The sequence below is a fragment of the Mesoplodon mirus genome (genome assembly GCF_964341445.2).
Source record: "Mesoplodon mirus genome assembly, chromosome: 4".
NCBI classification, from domain to species: domain Eukaryota; kingdom Metazoa; phylum Chordata; class Mammalia; order Artiodactyla; family Ziphiidae; genus Mesoplodon; species Mesoplodon mirus.
Window position 1 is genome coordinate 16,550,296 of NC_138979.1, and position 22,390 is coordinate 16,572,685.

Genomic DNA, 22,390 nt, shown 5'->3' on the forward strand with positions numbered 1-22,390 from the left:
TATTGCAACATGATGACCACCCTAGTGTTAGCTAATGCCTCCATCGTGTCAGATAATTATCATTTCTTTTTTGTGGTAAGAACATTTGCCTAGTCTCTTCTAAAATTGACTGTGATGATGGTCATACAACTCTGTGAATATATCTTTAAAACCATTGAAATGAACACTTTAAATGGGCAAATTGTATAATATGTTATATATGTTTTAAAGCTAGCTCAGTGAATGCCAAGAAGAAGAGGATAAAAAAGGATTTCAAAAGTGGGAGGGTATGATAAGGGAGAAAACTGTGACTTTTACTAGATTATACATTTCTCCAGCACATACGTTTTAATTGCTAGTACTTAACCTAACCTTCCTTCAGATGCTGTTCTCATTGCCTCTTGCTTATTTAAGTATTCTTTGCTTCCTTAATTCAAATGAGCAAGTCCTTCTTACATACACCAGTTGGAGAAAGAACTAGGGAAGCTAAAATATAACTGCTAATATTCCCCAGTTTTGTTTTGCTATAGATCTTATTACTTTCACAAAATGTTGCTACTTAAGTATTGAAAACTTGTTCTGCCTAATCTGACACACCTGTTTCATTTTGGTAATGGTGCTGCAGCAGGTAACCACCTCTACACAGATTGCACAACCTTTAATACTTACTGACTCATCCATTTCTCTGCAAAAAGACTTCCATCTGGGTATCTTAGTCATGACAGGTTTCTAGCTTCAGGTACATGCTCTGCTAAAAACAAATTCACCACAAAATTTTAGACCCAATAGTTGATCATTTCTAATTATTCCTTTTCAGTATAAACTCTCCTTTAATAATATTCGTGTATTTTTCTTGTAATTGGACCTAATTGCAGTTACTAAATCAAGCAAAAATTTTAAATGACATAGGAACTCAAATGGTAAGTGACCCAATCTCAATCCAGGTACTTCTACAAACTTAACCATTTCTTCCTCCCAAGCAACAAGGTCTACATGCTAAAAGGACCTGGGAGAGCACGTTTTTTCAGTCTATAAAACATTCTGTTATTCTTTTCCATCACTGATGCCTACTTTGTTTACGCTTAAGTAACATAAAAAGGGCATTAAAATATTCCTGGATGAGTCCAAGTATTTCTGCTCCATGGTAAATTTCCATGGAGACCCTAGTTTGCAACATAATCTTAGGAAAAAACTGTTATATTCCACATCACTGGGTATATATCCCTACAGTATGATTATGAGTTTAATGTACACTTAAGAGTTATATTATTATCATAACTCTCCCGGATATTTTAATTTAGCATAAGAGATAGCATTGTATGGAAAAAGCACTGGTTAAAGAATTATAAGTTGGAAGGTTGTACATCGAGTTTGTCATTATCTGGATACACAATCTTGGTCAAGTCATTAACATCTCTAAGCCTCAATATATGGAGGCTTACTGATTGCTAACAGCCATTCCAATTCTAAGGTTTAATGATTCTGCAACCCATGTAATCCATTATAATGCATATTTATTAATAACAAGGCTAATTAAGATAGTACCACACATGGGGGGGCTTCCTTGGTGACGCAGTGGTTGAGAATCCACCTGCCAGTGCAGGGGACATGGGTTTGAGCCCTGGTCCAGGGAGATCCCACATGCCACAGAGCAACTAAGTCCGTGAGCCACAACTGCTGAGCCCATGTGCCACAACTACTGAAGCCCACACACCTAGAGCCTGTGCTCCGCAACAAGAGAAGCCACCACAGTGAGAAGGCTGTGCACTGCAACGAAAAGTAGCCCCCACTTGCCACAACTAGAGAAAGTCCACGTGCAGCAACGAAGACCCAACAGAGCCAAAAATAAATAAATAAAATAAATTTTAAAATTATATATATATATATAAGATAGTACCTCACATGAACACACAGACACACACACACTCGTGTTAGGGTTACTTTACAAAGTGTTTTGATATCTGTTTGTTTCTATAGAAATTGATCTAGAACACTTGAAAGATACTGTTGGAAGACGTATATTAATGGCAGAAATGAAGATACAACCAAAGAGTGTCCCTGGTAAGTCTCATCCTTCCAAGTCTAATCTTTATGGTTTATTTACCTTCTTTGGAGTTTAAGTATGAATTTTTTAATGATAAGAGTACTTGTATATTATTATTATATAGGTAAAGTCTTCATGATTACCCTCATAATTAGTTGTACTGTGGTATTTACTAGAACTTTAAAAGTTAGCTAGACATTATGATTTTTAGAAATGAGCCATTTAAAAATTAAACCATAAAATTAAATGCTATAGTGGCCTTAGAATATACTTGATGCAAGTATGTTCAGTTCTGTTCTAATCTTTTTCTATTACTGGCTTAGATAGAAGGAAAAGGAGAAAGGTTTCCAGTTGAATGTGATAATAACAAGGGGAATTTAACAGATAGTTAATTCATTGGTTACCATTTCTCTCTATTTGATGGAAATATCAGGTATATTATCCTAACTCATCTGTGGTAGAGTCATTAGTTGTGTTACTTAGTTCAGAGATTGTACTACAGCCTTTACTCTTGTAACAGTGATAGACGCACTGCCCTTGACTTCTGGTATGACACCAAGAGGCAGACAATTTAACAGAGATGTAACAGAAAGAGACAAAGACAGCACTCCTAAAACCACTATTATCCAAGGCTTTTTCCCTTGGGGAGCAACAGTTGTGCTTTCAAACTGCAAAGGGAAATGACTTCAGTAAAATATTTTAGCCAAATAACCAAAAATGTAAACAAGAAAACAATAATAATATGCCCTGTAAGAGGAAGAAGTCAGTATGCAGAGATGCTATATTATATATGTAAAATATTCAGTTTTCAGCATAAAATTATGGGTCATGTAAAGAAACAGTGAAATGTGACATACAACAAGGAAAAAGACATGCAACAAAAACTGCTTGTGAGAATCCTAGATATTGGACTTAAAGAACAAAACTAAAAAGCAGTTATTATAAATATGTTCAAAGAACTAAATGTAAACGTTATTTAGAAGGAAATGAAGGTCTGATAGTGTTTCATCAAATAGGGAATATATACAAAGAGAAATACATTATTTTGAAAGGGAACACATGTAAATCCAGGAGTTGAAAGTACAATAACTGACATTTTTTAAATCCAGTAGGGGGTGTTCAGTATTTTTACACTGTCAGAAGAAAGAATCAGCAAATTTAAAGTATGGAAATATAGCATGGACAGCAGAGGCATTAAAGAGCAGAAAATATCATTTTAAATAATGACAAAAGAAAACCAGATATTATAAATAAAATGGTTAAAATAATAAACACTATACATACATGCTTTGTCTTCTCTCAGTTTCTCTGTATAGCACAAAGTTATGTAAATAAATAATTTTAAAAACAATTGTAATAAATGAATTTATGTTTATATGTTTCATATATAAAAACGGAAAAAAATTATAAGAATTAAGTCATAAAGAGAACTATATATGTAGAATATGAAAATAACATTTCTAAATCTTCCTGGAATTTAATCTGTTTAGTAGAAGTAGAAGTAGATTCTAAAATTGACTATGGTGATTATTACACAGTTCTATGAATATACTGATAAGCATAGAATGGACATTTAAAATGGGTCAATTGTATAGCATGTTACATGTTTTTTAAAAAATAGTTTAGTGAACTCCAAGCAGGGTAGGACTTTTTAAAAGACTTAAAAGCAATAGGAGAATGTTGTGAAGGAGGAAAATTGTGGCTCTCAATAGATTAGGTTTCTCCACCCCATATCAATTATTATGCTCCTAGTTTTTAATTCAGTCTGCCCTCAAGGGCTGTTCTCACTGCCTCCCTGCTCACCTAAGGATCCTTTGCTTTCTCAAACCAAATGAATCAGTTCTTCTAATTATATCTGTTGGAGAAAGACCAGAGGGCTAAAGTTTGTCTGCTGATGTTCTCCAGTTATGTGTTGCTATAGCAGAATTTACTTTCACAAATGCCATAACTTAATTACTAAAAACTTGTTCTGCCCAATCCAACGTGTCCTTGATTTTAGTAGTGACACCCCATATGGTCTTTACCTCTGTTTAGATTGCAGTGGTGATAAATTTGTGCTGCCTTAGTGATAGAGCATATTTGAAATATTCATGGGCTCAGCCATTTCTCCAAAGGAAGGCTTCCAATCTATAAATTCTGGATATGACAGGTTCCAACTTCATTTACATGCTGTGTTAGAACGAATTTCTGCCCACACAAAACTTTACGCAACAGGTGACACAGAGTCACCAATTCTCATTATTCCTTTTGCAATGTAAAATTCTTCTAAATAAATTTTTTTCTGATATTGGACCTAGATCATCATTTCTGAATCCAACAAAAAGTAAAAACCATGTAAAGACTCAAATGGAAAGGGGTACAACATCAGTGCTCACATTCCTGCAAATTACCCATTTCCTCCTCCACAGGGGAGAAAAGGTCTACATGCTAAGAGAACCTGAGAGGGTGATTTATCTCTGTCCACAAATTACTTGTTTTTCTTTTCCATCAGTGATGCCTACTTGACAAACAGTTACATAACCTTAAAAAAGGGAATTAAAGTATTCCTGGACAGGTCAAAGAATTTCTGCCTCACAGTAAAATTCTGTGACTGTGATGCCCGTTGTTGGCAATTTAACCTGGGAAAAAATGTCATGTTTGGCCTCACCAGGTATATCTTTACGGTATGAATATGCTTTTAATGTAGAGGAGAAAGTTATATTTATTAAAATAAACTCTCTAGGATGACTTAAATTTGCAAAAGACTTTGTATTTTATGGATAAAACCCTAGTTAAGGAATTATGAGGTATCAGTTTATGGATCAGTTTTGTCATTATCTAGATTTGTGGCCTTGGTCAAATCACTAACCTTTCTAGGCCTCAATATAATGGGGCTTGTATGATTGCTAACGGCCCTTCCAACTCTAAGGTCCTGTGAGCGTACAGTCCAGGCGTTTCATTATAATTGTTGTCCTATAATTTTAAAATGCTAATTAAAGGAGTACTATACACACATAAACACACACACAAACACATGTTAATATATACCTTACAAAAGTGTTTTGAAACTGTTTATTTCTATAGACACTGATACAGAGAGCTTTCCAGATGCTATTGGAAGAGGTATAATAAAGGATGAAATCAAGACACAATCCAAGAGTCATCCTGGTAAGAACAAGAATATTTCAAGTCTATTTCTGCTTTATTTATCTTCTCTGGAGTTTATTTAAATTTGGATCTAAATGACTATAGTACCTATATGCTATTATTATAGGATGAAACGTTTTCCCTAATTCCCTCCTATTATTATTGGAACTCTAGCAGTTACTAACAATGGAAAATTAGTTACATAGTGTAAGTTTTAGAACCCATTCATTTAAAACTTATCCATAAAAATTCAATGCGGTAGTAAGCTTAGAATATGCTTGATGGAAGCATTTCAAATGCTGTTCTTCTCACTTTCTTTTTCAGGCTAGAAAGATAGTTGCTTTGTATTTGCAAAAGCAGAAAGGCTGGTTTATGAATGGGATTAAAAGAGAGATTTCATTGCTTACTAATTCCCTCTATATAATTAAAATACCAGGCACATTTTCAGTATCTCAGGTGAAGTAGAGGTGTTTAGTTTTGTTATATAGTCCGTAGTTTACACTACTGCCCCTTGTCTTGGTGTTACAGTGTTTGACACACCACTTCTTGATCTTTGGTTTGATATTAAAGGAGGCAGAGAGCTTAACAGAAAAGGGAAAGAGACAGTCAACAGGAAAAACAAGTGTCATCCAAAGGTGACTGTTTGCATACCCAAGTCGCTGCCCCCAGAGGAGCAACATTAGAAGATTCACACTGCAGAGAAGCAGACTTCTCTACAATAGAATATATTCCAGCCAAGTCACTAAATAAATAATCAGGCAAACAGCAACAGCAAGCCTCCAAAGGGGAGGGGAACTCGGTATCCAGAATTCTTACAAGATATTGTCTAGAATGCCCAGTATAAACCCCCAAAAAATATGAGACATGCAAAGAAACAGTAAAGTGTGAGTCATATACTAGGAACTTCAGGAAGGGTAGGCTTAAAAAATAATTTAAGCAGTGGGAGGGTATTGTGAGGAGGGAAGTTGTGATTCTTACTAGATTGCAGATTTCTCTAGCACATACTCCCTTTTCCCTCGTCCTTAATTCTATCTGCTATCAAATGCTCTTCTTAATGCTTCCTTGCTTATATAAGCATCTTTACATGCTTCTTTCAACTGGGCCTGTCATTCTTAACCTGTACCAGTTGGAGAAAAACCAGAGAGCCTCAAATATATCTACTCAATTGGATCTTTAACACTTACTTGTGGTCTCAGCCATTACAACAAAGTAAGATCCACCATATGGTGTCAGGTTCAGGATAGGTTTCCAACCTCTGGTGCATGCTCTTCTGTAACTAGCTTTCATTCACAAAACACTGGACACATAATTTGACCCAAGTCAGCAATCCTACTTAACCCCTTTTTCAATATGAATTTTTCTTTAATAACTTTCATGTATTAAAACAAAATACATGAATGTTATTCCTCTCCTTTGACCTAGTTAGTACTTCCTAAATCCCGCCAAATGTCCAAATCACATAAAAACTCAAATGGGATGGGATGCAGTCCCACTGCTGGTACTACTGCAGATTTACCCATTTCCCCCTCCCCAGCTACAAGGTGTATATAGTAAGAGGACCTGATAGGCAGTTTTTCTTAGACCACAGAATATCTCGTTACTCTTCTACATCTTTGATGTCTACTTGATTTACATAGCCTTAAAAATGGCATTAAACATTCTTGAGAGAGTCAAAGAATTTCTACCTGATAGTAACTTTCTGTGATGTGGGACCATGGTTTGTCTCTTGACCAGTGGGTAAAAAATGCCACGTTCCACTCATAGGTATATCCTTACAGTATGAGTGTCCTCTTAGTGTAAACTTGGCAGTTATATCATTTACGCGAACTCCCCAAGATGATTGACGTTTGTATGGGATGGTGCATTGTGTATGAAAAACACTGGTTAAGGAATTATGGGGCATCAGCTTGTACTCAGTTTTGCATTATCTTGGTGTGTGTTCTCAATCAAATCACAAAACATCTCTAAGCTTCAATATCATGAGGCTTATATGATTGCTAAGAGCCCTTCAAATTCTAATGTTTTATGATTGTGCAATGCAGACATTATATTATGTCTCTTCGATAATACAAGTACTAATTAAGTTAGTACTACACACAGACACAAGTACACACATACATGTGTGTTAATGGTTACCTTACAATGTGTTTTGAAATTTGTTTTATATCCATAGAGACTGATACAGAACGCATGACAGATACTGTTGGAAGAGAAAAAGCAATTGATGAACTCAAGAAACATCATAAGAGTCACCCTGGTAAGAACAAGAATTTTCCAAGTCTAATATTAATGGTTTATGTCTTCTCTGGGATTTAATTAACTATGAATCATTAATGATAACAGTAACTGTATGTTAGTATTAATGGGCAGTAATCTTCATGAATTTCCTCTTATAATTAGTTAAACTCTAGTATTTACTATTAATGGAAATTTAGCTGGATATTTTTTAGTTGTAATCTCATCCATTTGGAAAGTAATCCATATAATCCAATGCTCTAATGACCTTAGAATATGCTTGGTTTAAGTATTTATAACTGTGATTCTACTCACTTTCTTGCTAGCTTAGAAAGGAATATTGCTTTGAAATTGAAAAAGCAAGAAAGCTAGTTGATGAGTGGTATAAGAAGAGAAACATAACAGTTATTTCACTGATTGCCAATTTCCTCTACATAATTAAGTTGGTGTGTAAATTTATATCTCTACTAGAGTGGAGTTCTCTAGCTGAGTTTTATTATTCACAGATTACTGCTTTAGTTCTGGAGTAACAGGGTTTGATACATTTCTCTTTGTTGCAAGAAATACTGTCGTTATGAACTTTTTACAGAATTGATGCTGAAAGCTAGCACTGGAAAGTAACTGAATCCTCAGATATAAGCACCAAAATATGTGTTTTCACTGAAATTTAAGGCAAGATTTCTGAAACTTTGCTTTTGAATGCTTTATTTTATTATATTCTCGCTTTTATTCCTGTAAAAAAGTAGTGTTGTAAATGAATCAAATAAATATTACTTGCTCCAACAGCTTTAACTGGGGAAAAGCTGGTGGTGTAAAAATGAAATTGTTGGAACCAAGCAGTTAAATTTGGTGTATTACTATAAGCCATTTTTCCATGTCTTTAACTTTCAGAGTATTTTTGGTTAGGTTCTTTCAATTAATTTTTGCTTCAGTGTTGCTTATTCATAGGAGTCCTTGTCACTTTTGAATAACAGCCTTAGACACAGCAGTAAAGTGCTTTCATTTACATCCATTCAATTTAAAATGTCATGCCTTTTATCAGCAAAATTAAGTTAATTATTTTATACTTACCTGTTAATGGTGAGTTTATAATTAAATGCTCTAAAGAAAATTTTATATGAGCAATATAAATTGCTAAGAGAAAAGGTATTGAAAGGGGAGTACAAATCAAATATAGAAATAAATATACTTGTTTAAGATAAAATGTGGTTAGATTAAAGGTCAAAATTAAGTAAGATGCTACCTAAGAACACAGAACAAAGAAAAGGAAGAGAAAATGAACAATTAGTTTATAGAAATTGGAGTGATAGAAAAGTAACCACTCAAATGTGGGAAGAAAAACTGCAGAAACAAAGACTAATACATGGAGTTTGGGAAGTAGTGTGCAACTAGTAATGGTGTCTATTTGAACTTTTTTTTAAGTTTTACGTTAGGTGAGAATTTATTTAAAAACAAAGATATGTCCACACAACATCAAACAGAGGTTTTTTTACCAGCACATTGCACCAAGTAAATTCTCAACAAACGTGATCAATTTTTTACCCTTTGACAATCAAAATAAGAGATATAACAATATAAAATAAATATCTGACTACTTAGGATACTTTTTGTAGTATGCTTTTAAATTTTTACTCTTTATGAAATATTTTAAACACCCAGAAAATATGTAACACTAACATAAGGTAGACAACATTCTAATGGTTCCCTATCTATGATGTTACAATCCCAATCCCTCCCTTCTCAGCTTTTATCATATGCAGTCATAAAGAATATATAATGATGCTCTATACAAATATATTCCAAAATATTTTATTGTGCCCTCTTTATTTCTTATTATTCTTCATTATGGAATTTTCCACCTTGTCTTCCTCCCCACTACCCACATTACTGCAGGTCAGTCAAATTTATAAAAAATGTGTGTGGACACACACACATATACATACACACTCCTTTTTAGTAGAAATTCCCAAGTTATCTGCTTTTACTTCCGTTTTTGTCTCTAGAGTATATTTTTATGCCATCTCAGCAATACTTTTTAAAGTACATTTTTTAATCTAGCATTTTAGTTCTTGGAATTAGAGAGGTCATTTGGGATAGCTAGTTTCCTATACTACTGCGTTCCAAATTACATTTAAATTGGAATACCAAGCTGTACCAAAATATTTTCATACAATCTAGGCTTGAAGCTTTCATGAAAATAAAATCAAGCATAAACATAAACATGACAGTATGGCCCCATTACCCTAACATGCCTTAAGGCTTTTATTTTTAGTAATTTGAATATCCTCCCCAGAGTCTACTCTTATTTGACAAATATGAATGACTAGCTTAGGGTCATGGCTTCTGGAGTAAATTGTGTCAACAATATTTTATTTTCTCAGTAACAGCCTCTCAGGCTGTGGCTTCAGTTTAATCTCTAGCCTCTGATAAAATAAGATGAGGTTTATAATCTTTGTTTAAATGGGAGTGTTCTACAATAGCACATATTACTTTTATAATAAGTAGGATATATGAAAAATAAATCTTATGAACATTGATTGAATGGGGTGAGGGGAAGCCAGTGTTTCATGCATAGAGCTCTGATCTCCAAAACTATTCTTATAAATGCATCCTTCTAAATATAGTGTATAGATCAAATAAAGAAGTGAATATTCTGCTTCAAAGTAAAACAGGGTTGGGATACAGGTCGAAATTAAGGAAGATGCTAAGAATGGAAACTGTCCATCAGAGAAAAGCCATGTGTGCCACCCTCCCTATCCGTTTAAAAAAAAAAAAAAAAAGTGAGAGCTTTGCTGCTAATTAATTTACCTACGAAGAGTAGGAAGAGCTCTTGTACATGTGCATTTGCAAATACTAAAAATGTTACTCCATCAAAATGCTATAAAAGAAGAACCTTTCTTTACAAAAGAATCTTTCTCAACCAGAAGGAAAAAAGCTCTCTAAATGACTTTGAAAGAATTGGACAAATCAGGGAACTAAGACAATGAGTGAAATTCCCCCTAGAATATTTGGTGAGAGAGAAGGAATTTTACAGTGGTGACATCAACAAGGTAGAACAGGAGTTTTCTACCATCTTCCACCGAAAGAAAACCAACTTGACAATCACCCACAGACAAGAGAGCCTTTGTGGAAGTCCAGGAGTTAAAGCAGAAAAGTTTCAGCACACTGTTGGTATAAAAAAAAAAAATCCAAGATTGGAGGCATTGAAGAGGGTAAGAAGAACAGTTTACCTGCATCACTCTTCCCCCAGGACAGCAAACCTCGGTGCCAAAAGAGCCCTTCTCCTCCCATGATTTCTCCCATGGGGGAAAGTGAGAACATGAGTGACTGCCCAGCTTCTCTAGCTGTACAGGACACTGTCAAGAGACCCATTTCTCTCTTGTCCCATCCAGAGAACTGTGTCATGAGCTGCATGACTAGGAGTGGTGAGTGGCTGAGAGAACAGCAGCCAGGGCTCAGAATAGAATATATGAAAGGGATGTGGATACTGCTTACCATGTCAAGGACTCCATTGGGAGTCCCACACATCAGCTGCTGAGAACACCTCACCTGTGAACCCCCTAAAACTGGCCCATACACATTTCCAACACTCCATGCACCTCACCTACAAACCCTCACCCTGTGATTGGCTCCCTGTGTGTGTTCCCAATGGCAACAAAAATGAGCTTTCACAGACAGCTAGTGAGCACCCACAGAAAGCAGTCCCAAATCTGAAGGCCTTGGAGAAACCACAAAATGGGACATACAGCACTGCCAGAGGGAAGGCAAAATGGAACCTGGCAGCAACCAGTCTGGCATTACAGGATAGGAGGAAGGCATACAAGCTTACGAATTCTGCCACAAAAGATAGCAAGAAGTGTAGAGTAGATGTACTCATAGGAAAGGTCTAAGAAAGCCTCAGAATCCTCAGCAGGGCTGATAGAAAGGATTTATTTCTGAAAAGCCATCAGTAGAGCAAGGAGGAGGTGACTGCTTCTTCAAATGCAATGACAGCAGTACAAACATCAAGGAACATGAAAAATCAAGGAAACATGATGATGCCATGAACGAGATACAGTAATTTTCCAACAACCCCAAAGAAAAGGAGGTTTACAGTTTAACTGATAAAGAATTCAAAATAGCTGTTTTAAGGAAGCTTAGCAAGCTACAGGAAAACACAGAAAGGTCAACAAAAGCAGGAAAACAATGCACAAATAAAATGAGAAGTTTAGCAGAGAGTAGAAATCATTAAAATCGAATCAAATTCTGGGGCTGAAGAATACAGTGAATGAAATGAAAAATGTAATAGAGAATATTAACATCATAATGGATCAAGCGGAAGAGAGAATGTGTGAAGCAGAAGGCAGTACCTTTGGAATTATACAAAGAAGAGTAAAGAAAAAAATTTTTAAAGAATGAAGTAAAACAGTGAACTATAAGATAATAAGCTAAAGAGAACTTTAGCTGGCTGAGAACTTCCCAAATCTAGGGAGAGATTTGAATGTCCAAGGTCATGAAGCTAATAAATCACCCCCAAATTTCAATTCACAACAATATCTGCCATGAAATATTATAATAAAACTGTCTAAAATCAAAAACAAAGATAGAATTTTAAAAGTAGCAAGAGGAAAATATTTCTCTCATACAAGTGAATCCTTATCAAGCTATTAGAAGCTTTTTCTGCAAAAACATTGCAGGCCAGGAGAGAGTAGGATGATATATTCAAAGTGTTGAAAGAACAAAAAAAACTGCCTAAAAAGAATACTTTACCAGACAAAGCTGTCCTCTAGAAATGAAGGTGAGATAAGACTCACAAACAAAGGAAAGCTGGGTGAATTCATCACCAGTAGAACTGCTTTATAAGAAATATTGAAAGGAGTTTTTCAAGCTGAGATGAAAGCACACTAATTAGTGATATGAAAATATATAACACCCTAGTAAAGGTAAGTATATAGTCAAATTTCAAATACTCTGATGCTGTAATATGGTGGCGTGTTAAATCTATCATAAAGGTTAAAGGACAAAAATATTAAAAATAACTACAGCTACGGTAATGGATACACAATATAAACAAAAGGTAAATTATGACATCAGAAACATAAAAGGTGAGGAGTGATGTCACCAAGATGGTAACATAGGTCATTCCTGATGTCACTCTTCCTCACAAGAAGAATTACTAAAAACTGTTCATGGACCAGACACCACTGAAAAAATCCTAGAACATGGGAGTGAGGCTGTAGCGCACCCCCTGCACAACAGAGACCAAGACACACCACATTAGACGGATAAGAGGAGCAGCCACTCCTGACCATATTGCCCTTCCCCCAGGCTGGTGCAGCACCACACCAAGAAGTCTCCCCTCAGCCCTCAGTTCCTCCAGTTTGAAACAAGAGCCCAGCGTGGATTTCCAGCTCTACCAGCATTGTGGGTCACTTCTTGGGAGCCCTTACTTCTTACCACAGGGATTTCGGGGTAATCGCTGGGCTTGACTACTGGGAATCTGATTGTGACAGAGAAGGGGGAGGGACTGGCAACAACCAGCACTGGGATCTTGGCAGATCAAGTTCCTACCCAGAGTACCCAAGCAGTAGTCCTGACCAGCAGCTTTGCTCATCTGGAGAAACAAGAGGGTGGCACAGTCTCACCAGGTGACACACTGAGATGCAGGTCTGTATGGTTTGGTTCCTCAAATGAAGAGCCTTGACAGCTCTGGAGCCCTGTCTACCCCCTCCAAGCAGGGGAGCTGAGTCCTAGCTTGATATACTGCTGAGTAGCTCCTTGCCCCACCTTACCAGGCAGATGAGTCAGAACACCTGGAAACTATGGAGCACTTCTTGAGTGAAGAGTATGGCAGGCAAAGCTGATTGTCCATAGAGCAAGTCCAGTGGTACCATTTAACCAGGGAACTTGGGGAGCAGGTCAGCTTGAGTCAAGACTTCAAAGAGCCTTGGAGGGATTGGAGTCAGTTTCCCTGCTTGGCCCAGGCAGGGAGCTAATTAATAGCCCCCACCAACTGTTGGACAAAGCTCCTGGCCCCTCTTGACCAAAAAGCCTGATCAGGAAGACCAGGGGGCCTGCTTGTAGGTGGCCCTCCCATTCTGCCCAGGCAGGGGAGCTCAATTTTGCCTCACTCCTGAGTATAGCTCCTGGCCCCTCCTGGCCAGAAAGCCTGGCCAGAACACTTGGAGGATTTGTATCCAAGCAACACTTGAGCAGAGAGTACAGCAGGCAAAGCTGATTTTCAGCAGAGCAAAGCCAGTGGCACCATTCAGCCATGAAATCTGGGGCTCATATTGCTTGAGTCAAGACCATAAAAAAAGAGCCTTGCCAAATGATGCGACTGACAAGGGCTTAATTTCCAAAGTATACAAACAGCTCATATATCTCAATATCAAAAAAACAAGCAACCCGATCAGAAAATGGGCAGAAGACCTAAATAGACATTTCTCCAAAGAAAACATACAGATGGCCAACAGACATATGAAAAGATGCTCAGCATCACTAATTATTAGAGTAATGCAAATCAAAACTACCATGAGGTATCACCTCACACCATTCAGAATAGCCATCATTAAAAAGTCCATAAATGACAAATGCTGAAGAGGATGTGGAGAAGAGGGAACCCTCCTACACTATTGGTGGGAATGTAAATTGGTGCCACCACTATGAAAAACAGTATGGAGTTTCCTCAAAAAAACTAAAAATAGAGTTAGCATATGATCCAGCAATCCCACTCCTGGGCACATATTTGGACAAAACTGTAATTCAAAAAGATACATGCACCCCTACGTTCATAGCAGCACTATTCACAATAGCCAAGACATGGAAACAAACTAAATGTACATCAACAGATGAATGGATAAAGAAGATGTGGTACATATATAAAATGTAATACTACTCAGCCATAAAAAGTAATGAAATAACGCCATTTGCAGCAACATGGATGGACTTAGAGATTATCATGCTAAGTGAAGTAAGTCAGAGAAAGAGAAAGGCAAATACTATGTGATACCACTTATATGTGGAATCTAAAATATGACACAAATGAACCTATCTATGAAACAGAAACAGACTCACAGACATAGAGAACAGACTTGTGGTTGCCTAGGGGGAGGGGATTGGGGAGGGATGGATTGAGAATTTGGGATTAGCAGATGCAAACTATTATATATAGAATGGATAAACAACAAGGACCTACTGTAAATCACAGGTAAACTGTATTCAATATCCTGTGATAAACCATAATGGAAAGTAATATAAAAATGTATACATATATATAACTGAATCACTTTGCTGTACAGCAGAAATTAACACAACATTGTAAATCAACTTCAATAAAAAAATACGATATTATCTACAGAGAATATCTTACAAATGGGGAAAAGATAGTCTCTTTAATTGTTTTGGAAAGTTGGATATCCATATGCAAGAATGAAATTGGACCTGTATCTTATATTGGTTACAGTGTTTCCCTCAAAATGGATTAAATATTTAAATGTGAGCTCTAAAACCTCAACACTCCTACAGTAAAACATAGTGAAAAAGCTCCTTGACATTGGTCTTGGCCGTGACATTTCGGACATTGCACCAAAAGCACAAGCGACAAAACCAAAAGTCAACAGCTTGGGCAACACATCAAATTAAAACCCTTTTACACAGCAAGAGGAACCAGCGGAAGTCACGAGGCAACCTAGGGAATGGGAGAAAAGGGTTGCAAACCATCTGTCTGGTACGGGGCTAATCCCCAAAGTATATAAGGACTCATACAACTCAATATTAAAACAAACAAACAGTGTGACTATAAATGGGAAGAGGCCTGAATAGACAGTTTCCCAAAGAAGATTTATGAATGGCTGATGGATACATGAAAAGATGCTCAATCAAGAAAATGCAAATCAAAGCCACAGTGAGATACCGTCTCACACCTGTTAAAATTGCTATTATCAAAAAGATAAAAGTTGGTGAGGATGTGGGGAAGAGGGAACCTTTGTGCAGTGTTGGTGAGATGTTAAGTTGATATAGCCACTGTGGAAAACAGTATAGATGTTCCTCCAAAAATTAAAAATAGAATCATATGATCCAGCAATTCCACTTCTGGGTACATATCTGAAGAAGTCAAGTCACTGTTTAAGAGAGATATCTGCACTCCCGTATCCCCTGCAGCATTATTCACAATAGCCAAGTCTTAGAAACAACCTAAGTGCCTGAAGACAGATGAAGAGATAAAGACAGATAATCAACCGAATATCATTCAGCTACATAAAAAAAGGAAATCCTGCCATTTGGGACAGTGTGGAACTTGAGGTCATTATATAAGTGAAATTAAGTGAGACAGAAAGCATTTGTATGATATCACTCATATGTGGAATCTAAAAAAGCTGAACTCAGAAACAGAGAGTAGAATAGTGGTTACCAGGGGCTGTGGGGTGGAGGATATGGGGAGATGTTGGTTAAAGGGTACAAACTTCTAGGGAGAAGAAGAATAAGTCCTGGGATCTAATATACAGTGTGATGACAATAGTTAAAAGTTGCTAGGAGAGTAGATCTTCAGTGTTCTTACTACAAAATTTAAAAAGGTAATTATGTGTGGTGATGGAGGTTTTAACTAATTCTATTGTGGTAATCCTTTCATGTATCAAATAATCACATTGTACACCTTAAACCTATGCAATGTTTTATGTTAACTATGTCTCAATAAATCTGAGGAAAAATGAAAATGTGGTATAGACATATAATAGAATATTATTCAGTCTTAAAAGATAAAGATGTCCTTCCATACACAACAAGGATGAACCTGAAAGGTATTAATGCTAAATGAAATAAACCAGTCACAGAAGGACAAATAATGCATAATTTCACTTATATGAGATGTGAAATAGTCAAACTCACAGAAACAGAGAATAAAATGGTGGTTTCCAGGGGCTGGGGGTAGGGGGAAATGGGTAGTAGTTAAATGGGTGTAAAGTCACATTTATACTACATGAGTGAGTTCTAGAGACCTCTGAACAACATTATGTCTATAGTTGACAATACAGTCTTGTGCATGTAAAAATTGTTAGAGGGAGTGCTTCATGCTAAGTGTTCTTACCACATACACATAAAAAAGCAAGGAGACGAGTAGTCTTTTAGATGTGATGGATATTTTTATTACCTTGATTATCGTGATGGCATCACAGGTGTATGCATATTTTCAAATTCATCAAAATGTATAAATATGAGCAATTTTTGTATACTAAGTATACCTCAGTGAAGTTGGGGGGAAAAAAGACACTACCAAGGAACACAGAATAAAGAGAAGGAAGAAGAAAGGATGAAATAGTTTATAGAAACTGGAGTAACAGTAATAGATGAGTGGCCAAACTGTGGGAAGGAAACATTACAAATGCATAAAGACTAATACATGGAGTTTGAGGAGTAGTGTGTAAATATTTAGACTTCATATAATTTTTGTTTTTAAACTTTATTTTAGGTATGAATTTATTTAAAAACAAAAAGGCATTCTCATATCAAGAAGATTTCTACGCCAGGCACATTGCACCAAGTAAATATAAAACAAAAGTGATTAATTTATCACCCTTTGATGATGAAGGTAAAAAATTATATATAAAGATATAAAATGCTATATAATTATTTAGAATGGTTCTTGTGGTATGGTTTTTCATTTTACTCTTTTTGCATCTTTTTATTCAGAAACATCTTAGATAAATCCTTGCAAGCCTGAAAATGAAACAACTTTAATTTATCCTTTTTACTAGCAGAATTGTTTATTTGATCATTCTTCTATTAAAGGTCATTGACTTTTTAAGCTTTTCACTACTAAATGTGTCCATGAATATATATTCTTACATTTGATGTTTTTATCTCTTTGGGGGTAGTGTCGCAGGATTGGTAGTGTTAAAGAGTATATTAATTTTTAATATTAAAGATACTGTGAGACTGTTTTCCTCAAAGGGTGTTAATATTTTTACCAGCAATTTGGGAAAAATATACTTTTGTCTATATAACTGTCAGCCATACAGATTAGATTGGTGGGGTTTTTTTTCATTTATGCCCATCTTAGAGTTATTAAATCATATCTCAGTCTTTTTTAAATTTTTTCCACATTTGTTAGTGTTATTTTACTAAATAATTACCCAAAAACTATTTAGCTTAAAGCATAACTATTCATACAGTTCACGATTTGGAAGTTAGCACTGTAGACTGCTGTGAGCTGGGCTAACTTACACATCTTTGGTCAGCTTGTGGTCAGTGGCTTCACTCACTTGTCTAGCAGTTGGCTCACTGTTATTTGGGACAATACAGGTATATAGTTGGGGTTCATCAGGAGATAGAGACCACACTAACTGTTTGAAAAGGGAGCAAGAATAAAATACTAGTTAACTAAGTATAAAATTGTTAGCCAAGTAGCTGAAAGTGTAAAAAGAATTCTAAGGTAATATGGAGAAAGCAGTTTCAGGAGAAGTTTCCACCATTAGGGCTAAAGGAGACCTCTGAGTGTAGAGGATGTTACTTGGCTGATTTTCAGGAAGAGTCTCAGATGTACTTCTGAAGAGGAGGCCCTGCTACTGTCTCGGGTGGTGAGAATTTAATAAAACTTGTTTTGCATATGTTGGAAAGAATGCAAACCATCTGTGTCATGGAAAGAACTTCTCCTCCTGGGAAAAAGAAACATTGCTGGCATGATGTTCACCAGAACTGAAAAGGGACATGAACTCTCAGGAAGCCCATTGGTAACCAAGTGGGAGAAACAAATCCCTGTTTCTTTTCCAAACTTGCAATCTACGTCAAGCTTGTCCTATTTGCACAACCTAACTTGGAGCTACCTGGCAAAGCAAAAATGTAGTTTTTAGAATCCCAGATCCAGTACCACAAAGCAGAAAGTAGAAGAGTGGTTTGGGAGCTAAGAGAAAATAAGCTTTTCAAGTGTCACAGGAGGTGACCTGGCTACATGTCTCTCATCTTCCAGCTGGTTGGCTTCGGGGTCTTTACATTGTAACCTCAGGTTCTTAGCACAGCATGTGGGGCAAACCTTAATGAACAAGCAGTTTTGACATCTCTGCATTTGTTTGCTTTTCTTGCATTCACTAAAGTCATATACTAAGATCAGAGTTGTGTGGGAAGACATGAATACAGGTTGTCAAGGACATGTTGAGGCTGTTATCGAATCCAGTGCACCAGTGCTCCCTCTGTTTGCAAATATCCATGATCCCTACCCCCTGCATGCAAAATACATGTGCTCTTCCAAGAGCTACACAGATTCTCATTAAAATTTGGCATCAGTGCCAAAGACCACAGTCTTGTGATCTGTAATCATTTTCAGAGACAGTTCCTATGATGTGACTTCCCACAAAACACACACACACACACACACACACACACAAACAATATAGTATCACAGACAAGGATTGACTCCACGGTAGACACTCCCCTACAAAAAGGTGGGAAAAAAAAAAAAACAGAGGCAGGGCCTCCCTGGTGGCGCAGTGGTTGAGGGTCCGCCTGCCGATGCAGGGGATACGGGTTCGTGCCCCGGTCTGGGAGGATCCCATATGCCGCGGAGCGGCTGGGCCCGTGAGCCATGGCCGCTGGGCCTGCGCATCCGGAGCCTGTGCTCCGCAACGGGAGAGGCCACAACAGTAAGAGGCCCGCATACCGCAAAAAAAAAAAAAAAAAAAAAAGAAAAAAAAAAAAAAAGAAAAAAAACAGAGGCATATAGCAGTCAGTGATCCATAAGTTTAGGTCATCTTTTCCATCATTTGATTATATGTTAATTATCATTTTCTCAGTAAAACTATGCATTTAAAAACCAAGATTTTGGGAGATCCCAGGAGGGAATGCAGACTAGGACATACAGAACTGACTTCACTGCAAATGTATGACAGGTGACATCATGATCATGATGGCATAAGATACCCCTCCTAAACTCTCCTCAACAACAAAAATTTGACATCCATCCATGAACAAAAGTGACTTTGTGGGAGTTTGGGATCCAGCATCATACGCCAAGGGACCCAGAGGAGTTTCATCCACCTGTGCATCAAATAATAGGAAGATACACCTCCATCCTGACTGTGGACCCTTCAGTAGCTTATGAACTGGTTCTAGCCTCTCTTGGCCATGGTCCAGAAGCATCTGGATAACCCCGACTTGGGCAGTCACCACAGACAAGAGAGCCTTTATGAAAGTCTGGGTTTCTAGAGGAGAAGTTCCAGCGCTCCAGTGAGGTGAAAAATAAGAATTTGGACACATTAGAGTGGATAAGAGGAACAGTTGACTTTGCCCACCTTCCCCAAGGTGACACAGCTAGGGCCAAGCAAGGCCATCCTGTGAGTGGGGTGAGAGGTGGGGTGGGAGGAAGAGCAGGTGAATGAACACCAGGCTTCCCCAGCTGTCCAGGACACTGCCAAAGAGACTCATTTCTCTCCCGCAGCATCCAGAGTACTAAATTTGGGGTGAGAAGAGATCAGGAGAGAGGCACATAACATTTTGAGGGAGCATTAAAGGGATTCGGTTCCTGCTGACTATGCTGTGAACTCCATCAGAAAGCCCACCCATGAACTTCTGGAAAGCCTCACCTGCGGATCCCCCTGGCTAGCCTGTGGCACCCCAAGCGACAGGCATGCCTCACCCACTTTCCCTCACGCTGCAGCCAGCTCCCTGTGGATGCTCCTGAGGGTGGCGGCAGAGCAAGGTTTGTTGGACAGCTAGGGAGCACTTGGAGAAAGCAGCAGGCCGGAGTCTGTGGATCAGAGAGAAACCAGAAACCTGAACTGTAGCACCACTTTAGGGAAACAAAAGGGTGGCAGTCAGCATTGGGGCTGATGCGTTGCAGAATCCAAAGATATACAAGCTTAAGAATTCTGCCACAAGAGGGAGCAAGAAGTGTGAGTAGGTGTATCCACTCAAGGTCTGAGAAAGCCTCAGAGTCTGTAACAGTGCTGATGGAAGGTATTTCTTCCCTGAAGGCAGTAGTAAAGACTGGAGGAAGTGACTGCTACTTCAGCTATGAAGACAGCACACAAAACCCCGAGCAACACGAAAAACCAAGGCAACATGATACTACCAAAGGATCACAATAATCTTCCAGAAACCATCCCCAAAGACATGGAAATCTGCAATTTACCCAATAAAGAATTCAAAATAGCTGTTTTATTCTGTATGTGTTAATAATTACATATATTATTAATCTATAAAATGTACAATATTCATATATATGTACACACATACACACACAATGGGATACTGTTCATTCCAGTGAATGTATGTCTTTATTTAGATTTCTTTAATTTCCCTGAGCAATGTCTTGTAACTTGTGGTAAAAGCTGTGCCCCTTTGTTAAATTTATTACAATGTTATTATTTCTGATGCTATTGCAAATAAAATTGTTTCCCTAATATCGTTTTTGGATTATTCAATGCTCTTATATAGAAATAAAATTGAGTTTTATTTTATATGTCCAGCAATACAGTTTTATGCAGTAGTCTTTTTTAGTCAGTTAATTGAAGAAAAGAGAAAAATGTATATTGTCATTTATATTTACCTATATAATTACCTTTAAGGTGCTTTTTTATTTCTTCATGTGGATTTGAGTTACCATCTGGGTGTCATTTTGTTTCAGCCTGAGGTTTTCCCTTTAGCATTTCTTTTAAGACATGGCTGGTAATATAAGATCAAAATCTCTTAATTTTTTTTTTTAAATTTAGAAATATCTTTGTTTCATCTTTATTTTGAATGATAGTTTCTCTGGGTATAAAATTGTTGGTTGTGAATTTTTGCTTTCCGCCCTTTGAAAACTGAATCCCCCTGCCTTCTCTCCTCTAGTCCTCTTACTCCTCCAGCCCTAGGCAACTACTAGTCTAATTTCTGTCTCTATAAAACTTGCCTATACTGGACATTTCATAGAAATGGAATCTTATGAGTTCTTTTGTGATTTGCTTCTTTTACTTAGCTCTGATCTCCAAACTAATCTTCTAAATATACATCTCTATTATTTTAATTAAATTAATGATCTCAAAAAATTAATGTTCATTATTTTAATTTTATTTTATTTTTATTGGCAACTAACTTAATGTGTGAGTATTAAAAATAAAAATAGTTATAAGTGTGATCCATCTTACAGGTAACTTATTTTCTAAATATTTCTGGAAGAACCTTATGAGTACTTTTCACCCCATGTGACTAAACGTCCAAAAGTACTTCATATAGCATCTAGGGCTGGGTCAAGTGTTTATAAAACCTTCCACTTTCCTTCATTGAATAAAGAACATTCAGGTAATTTGTAATATTTTTAGTGTACAATGTGATGTTTTCAATGAATAAAGATTTAATTATATGGAAGTTACCAGATTGTACTAGCCTTAGTCATATTATCAGTTTAGCAAAACATAAGTGAAAGTAAATTCTGAATTAAGCTCATCTAACATACATGCATGCTTAGTGGATGAGTAGTGTCTCTGGCATGGCTCTTCCTTCCCCACCACCACTAAACTGGAACTCGAGTTTTTTCTCAACATCCTTTCTTACACGCTATTATAGATCCTGCAGATGACTGAGATAAACCCATCTTATAATCCTCTTCCTTATATTTATATATACTTCTTTTGTCCAATCCCAGGCAAGGTCAATAGAAAGAGTCACCATGAGGGTAAGTAAGTATGAAGGAAAATAAACATGATGTTCATTTTCTTCCTTTCCTTTCATTATCATCTCCCAACCATCTAATCCACTAATATTTAAGAACTAATTTACAGACCCTATTTCTTATCCATTGCTCCAGTGGTGTTATATAATCATGCTTTATTTCTCTGCAAGATACATATTGTGGAAATTAAACACATTAATGTAATTTTTTCTACTAACTTTGAGAAACTACCATCTAAATATTGCACATTCTGCATTTTATTTTAATGTATTTTTCTCTAAGTGAGCATACTGAAACTGTTTTCCTTATTACATACTTTTATTTTTAACAGTGCTCAAAATATGTATCTTTAAAATAGCATTTCTATAGCATCTCTCCCTCCATTC

The 22,390-nt window shown here is 36.8% G+C and overlaps 1 protein-coding gene across 1 annotated transcript in view; it reads left to right on the forward strand.

Moving 5' to 3' along the window:
• Positions 1-22,390, forward strand: part of CCDC7 (coiled-coil domain containing 7) — a gene marked incomplete at its 5' end in the record, with an annotated part of 157,268 nt that overhangs the window by 94,438 nt on the left and 40,440 nt on the right. The window contains 5 exon segments of the mRNA XM_082617670.1: positions 1,957-2,040; positions 5,087-5,170; positions 7,323-7,406; positions 16,833-16,952; positions 21,978-22,007. Of these exon segments, the coding sequence (XP_082473796.1) occupies positions 1,957-2,040; positions 5,087-5,170; positions 7,323-7,406; positions 16,833-16,952; positions 21,978-22,007 (402 nt within the window).